Genomic DNA, 5,724 nt, shown 5'->3' with positions numbered 1-5,724 from the left:
ACGAACAAACTACTTATTCAGCATGTGTTCAGATTTAAGAAAATTATTGAAATTACAGATTCTCAATTATAATATTATCAACGACAATTGGGAACACGTTGCTCTTCCTCCACGTGCTTGGAAACGATCCAATCGGACTAAAATTGGGACTTGTGATGAACAATAATCCGTCCTGTTTGAGCCATGGCGAATTCATTGTAAAACAAGGAAGAAACTTCGCTTGTGAATTTATTCGGATCCTTGAACATGAAGGAGTTAATGTGGTTAGCATGTCAATGTTGAAATCATCAAAGTGCAAAATTTCTAATGTAATAATTATACATTTAATTGGAAGGTCAAGATGACAACGGAATTAGACGCTTTGGATAGCGTCACATCTGGACAAAGTTCCGGCTATGTCGTAATTCCGTCGAATTTTACATTTCACAGTAACAACCGGTTTGTCTGGAACATCCACTCGGACAACGAATCCATTGAGGGGTCCACTATTTCGGTCAAATTGGACAACTCCGGTGCAGGTATATTGTCAAAATCTACATATTTACTATGCATGCATGCTTTGCAGGGTTGAGTCGTAATCGCGTTTTCAGAAACCTGATCCAATCCGTTTTTTGGATTAAAAAATATGTATCCTATCTAATCCGATTTTTTTTCGGAAAAAAATAAATATCCGATCTAATCGGACCACGGATTTCCAACCCAAATAAACAGACACCCGACTCAACTTTGATAATAAATTAAACTACATATGTACATCGTTTCCTCTTAGCATACATGAATTTATACTTTCTTACGCAATCCCTGTGCAACGCTGTGGTGAAGTTATTTGGAGAAATCGCTGCGGGATACGATGTCGACCAGAGGTTGGTCACACCACCATTAGCGGTACAGTAGTTACATATAATAAAAAATAGCATTTATGTACTTAATTCAAAAGATATGATTATCTATAAAAATTACAAGTTTGATAAGCAGCGAAAGGTATGTATGTAAATACAATACTTCAAGTGAATATGCTGTCGTTTCATCATCGCAGCATCGTAGACGACATATTTGTACATAAATTCTTAAATCTACTTACTTGAATTTACATATTTACCTGCATATCTGACTTATTTATTTCAGTTCCACGCAATTTATGGGAATATGAATGACCCCTGGAACAAATTTTTGGCCCCGATGGGAATCTTATTGTATAAATATTTATATAAATATCCTAACTTTTTATTTTCCAAATTCGAATTGAATTAACTTTCCCTCAGGACATGGAGTTTCCTGTCGACTTACATGGGACTGTTCCACATTAGAGACCGAAGGGAAGGCACCCTGTCACGCACACTTGCGACAGGCGTGGACTTTAACCAAATTCTGCTATCCTACTATTTAGCCGACATTCCAGCAATAATCGTACATTGCGGGACAATTGTGCTTCTAATTTGGTGGGATCGTGGCGATGAAGTAAAAGGAAGTTGGACAGAGATCTGGCTTATTCTCATCCTCCTTCGCACAACGGTATCATCTCTTTCGTACTTTTTAGCAGGATTTGTTCTAAACGAGCTTGAAGGGATTTTTGTATCTCTCCTTTTCCTCTGGGCTGGAATTTATGCGTCGGGTAAAATAGAAAATTTTATGGCAAATTTATGTACATGTTGCAAATATTTTCTGACGAGCAAAAACATATTTACGTATAGATACCTTCTGGCCTGTGGAGAGTGTTGCGTGGTGGTACCGACCTTTCTGCTACTGTCTCCCAGCGACTTTTCCAATTCGAATGATGCGATCTGTTATGACGAGGGGGTGGAAGTTATTTGCCATATTTCCATATGAGCTTGGAAGTATTGTCGGCATGATAATTTTATTAACACTGTTAACCATTTTGAATGAGAGGAGAATTACGTAGACGAACGTGAAGCAAATGTGTTTAGGGTGTACTTAATATATATGATTGTATTTTGAATTTTAATAATTTCTACTTGTACATATTTATTTATATTAATTTTTAAAAGTATGTATCACAAATTTGCATAAATATCTATTTGCATATTTACTTGCATTACATACATCTTCCAGCCTCAATAACTAGATAGATAACTATCATATCATGTTGTTGGAGATGTATAAATACTGTATCGAAGACGATTAAATCTACCCGATCTAGAATCTGGCTCATAATTCAAGAAAACCTGTCTCAAGGAAAAGTTGGATACACTCCCAGAAGAATTATGGGACACACACAATAAATCGGTATCACAGAAGTCTCACAATTTCTAATTATCAAAAACGGTATCGAGTTTTTAGACATGACACTTTTACACAGAAGCGACATATTTAGAAATGTGGGGCCAATCACTCTACAATTACACTTAACTTAATACTTCACAATTTGGCATAATGCACACTTTTAGTAAATATGTATTGTACGGTAATAAAAATAAGTAAAATTTACTCAAGGTGGAGTAACAGAAAGGATGACACAAGAATTAATTAGGTTAAGTTTTATCCAACTATTGGACAATTTCACCCAATTGTTGTCCTCTCTTTTTTACTCCACCTTGGGGAAATTTAAATAAAAGCGGAGTAGAACATTTTGACCCTCGTTGACCTGTTGACCACATGGAAGAGGTCAGATGTAAAAAAAATGTAGAAATCACTTTTTTGAGGTGTAAATTTGCACAGATTTTGATCACTGAACACGAAAATGTTACCCGTTTTGACCTGCGACACTAGTTTGGTTAAGTACATGATTGTATAAACGGTTTATTTGCCATTATTTTTCTTCCTCGTTCCATACACCAAACTATCATTGCAACTAGGGCACGATTTTTGACCGCATTTGCTCCCCTCACGAGCAACCAAGGGTGCCTCCAAAATTTCTGAATCACTCGCAATCGTAAAATCCCCACTGCCCTTGGCCAATTGGCTACTCAATTTAAACCCCCATGCCCAGACCCATTTCCTCTCAGGAGTAACACTTATCCACAACTTCTTCAACTTTGGCATGCATCTCGGAACTTTTATACATTGATAAAAAAATCCTGCGTTTACCGAGATTTCCAAGTTTTCCAAACTTTGTCGCTGTTTTTCCAAGAAATTCAGCAACGCTTCCTCTGGCATCGATTGGACCGGAATCCATCCAATGTCTAGTTTGAACGAGCTTAACTGATCCGTCGGTAAGGTCATGAACTGGACGAGAAAGTCGTGCAAATTCAAAATTTCCACGTTATACTTCCTCCCACCGTAAATTGTGATTTTTCTCAAATTCTCAAAAGAGTCGAAATTTCCGGGAAGTTTTCCATAATTCTTTAACACGAGCTCCTCAATTTTACAAGTGGCTTGTAGGAGTTGGGCGAGACACTTAGAATCCGACATTTTGTTCAGGTCGCCTCTCGCATGGTCGCAGAATTCGAGGGTTAACTTTTTTAATTTTGGAAACCTTAGATCTTCCGGGAATCCAGATTTGTCCAAGATTTTCTCATCGTTAATCCACATCATGTTAATTTGGATGTCGAGTTCTTCCAAAGAAGGGCAAAATTTTGTGAGGAGGGTGGAAATCGGGGTCAAATAATCTACATTCATGGTGAGCACTTTGAGCGGGTGGAAATCTGGATGGTTTATAAACGCGGAGAAATCTTGGTTGAATTTTATCACTGCTTTGTCCCGGTTTGGGTTATCTCGCATGTGACAAGTAGACGCCTCTGGCCAGATGTCGATGTTCATGGCGTCAAATTTTAGCCCCTTCATTCGATGCGTGTCGAATCGGTTCGTCGTGTAGTATGGGTTGAGGATCAGTTTGTCAATAACTATGCGGAATTTCGGTACGAAATTTTTCTGTAGGACGAGTCGCGCCGAGTCGTTCCAAGATTTCGAGACGAGGCGAAAGTTGAAGAGATTTCTTTGGTGCCAGGGCATCCAGGGGTCTGGGTTGGCCAAGTGTTCAAATATTTTTGTGAGGATGATGTGGTTTTCAAAAATGGGGTGATGCAGGGGGTAAATTGGTGACTTGTTTTTAAAATCGGGGAGACCGGGGTCCGATTTGTCCTGGTTACTTGCTTTATATTTTGTTCTATTCGGTAACTTCCGATTTACTGGGTCACCAAGCGTCAATATCTACGATGAATGATAACCATTAAATAATTTATATTTAATAATGAGACAATTCACGTGGGTCTTGATAACATTGTAAAATCCGTAAATTTTGTAAACGTAGAAATATTACAAAATTTTACAAATATTTCTAGAGAAAATTAGCCTACCAATTTTTATAAACTGATTCAGATCAAGGGCGTCTTTTAATTTTGTGAAAATTTGAAAAATTATTTTATAAGACTTCCGGATTTTACGCGTTACAAATGACTACGTGAATTGTCTCCATAATAATTACTACGGATTAATTTAATTGTCGCATTATTCTCACATCAAATTTGAATACAGCAAATTCTTCACCCGATGAGTTTTTGCGATACAACAGCTTCTTCCTACCTCTACTTTTGGCTAGGTGAAATAATAGTGAATCCCAAAATGGTGAAAAAATGTACGAAAAGTAAAGTATATCTCCAAATTTTAGCTTGACTGGAGAATCTTGAATCAATTTCCCATTGAGGAAAGTTTTTGCTTGACCCTGTCAAAATTTGTGTAAACTAAATATATCTCATTTTCATGCAAAATTATATAAGCAATCGAACTCACTAAACTACGCAGCCAAAAGTTTCCACTCGCATCACATTCAATTTGACAGTGTTCCTCGGAAACGTCAGCATTGTCACAAAATTTCAAAAACTGTCCATATTTTCCGGGGTCGAAGCTTTCCAAATTTTTTCCAATCGTGTACTATTGGATTATTTTATAAAAAGACACTTTAAAATACTCATGCAATTTACATAGTCTGCTGACCAATCAACGCAAAACGGACTAACCTTTTGCCCAGGTTTATTCAGAAGTACGGCTTCTCGCTCCCAGTCGAAGTCAAGACGATAACTGGAACAAGTCCATCCGGGACGGACGCCTCTTAACATGAAAAGAACTCCATCACGAATTTTTAGGTGGCTGGATTTTCCCTCCATCTCGACGTAGAATTATGTAAGTAATTAATGAATGAGGTGTAATTTTTAACATGCACTAAAACACTTAAAGAGCCAATGATATGATGTTACATATTTACGTATGTATTTAGTTTACATTTTTTTTCAATTCAGCTATTAACTAAAAATTAGCGCAATCAAGGTAATCTACGATGGTGGTGAAATGGATGGCTGATTTGCCTGTATGATGTACATATTTATTAAATTGGTTAAATTCCCACGATAACAAGTTTTTTAACATATGGATAAAACAAAACGACGCACTTTAACCACTGATGCAGATTCAATCCTCAGCTGAGGTTTGCCAACTTTCATATCAGCCTGTGAGTCAGCCTTGTGTGGGCATGTAATACAATTTCGTGGAAAGCGAAAGGAAAAAAATTGTTTGCGTCGTAATGTTATTACCTTTATGCATATGATGATGCATAAAAATGTTTGTACATACACACGTTCACAAATCCGAATCCGTTACAATGTTCAGCATTACACGAAATTCTTTGTAATGGATAAGACAATTTAATGCTAACAGTTGAATACAACACAGTCCAGATCGCGAACCAGAACTAATAATTTTGTAAAACCTAAATTTCAGAAATCCTTGGCGTCATTTAATTATTTCAGATTTAATTTTTGTTCAGGTCACCGC

The 5,724-nt window shown here is 37.0% G+C and overlaps 1 protein-coding gene across 1 annotated transcript; it reads right to left on the bottom strand.

Moving 5' to 3' along the window:
• Nucleotides 1-1,697: 1,697 nt before the first annotated feature.
• LOC118438313 lies at nucleotides 1,698-5,382 on the bottom strand. Its single transcript, XM_035858277.1, has 4 exons — nucleotides 4,914-5,382; nucleotides 4,687-4,827; nucleotides 4,415-4,618; nucleotides 1,698-4,107 (listed from the first exon to the last, which is right to left on the bottom strand). Exons 1-4 carry the CDS (start codon nucleotides 5,058-5,060, stop codon nucleotides 2,758-2,760), a joined length of 1,842 nt encoding a protein of 613 aa, XP_035714170.1. The 5' UTR covers nucleotides 5,061-5,382; the 3' UTR covers nucleotides 1,698-2,757.
• Nucleotides 5,383-5,724: the final 342 nt, after the last annotated feature.

Source organism: Folsomia candida, unplaced genomic scaffold, assembly GCF_002217175.1.
Source record: "Folsomia candida strain VU population unplaced genomic scaffold, ASM221717v1 Fcan01_Sc019, whole genome shotgun sequence".
NCBI lineage: Eukaryota > Metazoa > Arthropoda > Collembola > Entomobryomorpha > Isotomidae > Folsomia > Folsomia candida.
The sequence above is the reverse complement of the archived record's forward strand: the minus strand, read 5'-3'. Positions and strand labels throughout refer to the sequence as shown.

What these genes read in the sequence shown, in the direction of transcription:
- LOC118438313 (XM_035858277.1), bottom strand. Translation starts at nt 5,060, where the DNA reads ATGGAGGGAAAATCCAGCCACCTAAAAATTCGTGATGGAGTTCTTTTC. An exon ending in TGAATAAACCTGGGCAAAAG is followed by an intron (nt 4,828 to 4,913) that starts GTTAGTCCGTTT and finishes ATAATCCAATAG; the next exon opens with TACACGATTGGAAAAAATTT. An exon ending in ACTTTTGGCTGCGTAGTTTA is followed by an intron (nt 4,619 to 4,686) that starts GTGAGTTCGATT and finishes AAATTTTGACAG; the next exon opens with GGTCAAGCAAAAACTTTCCT.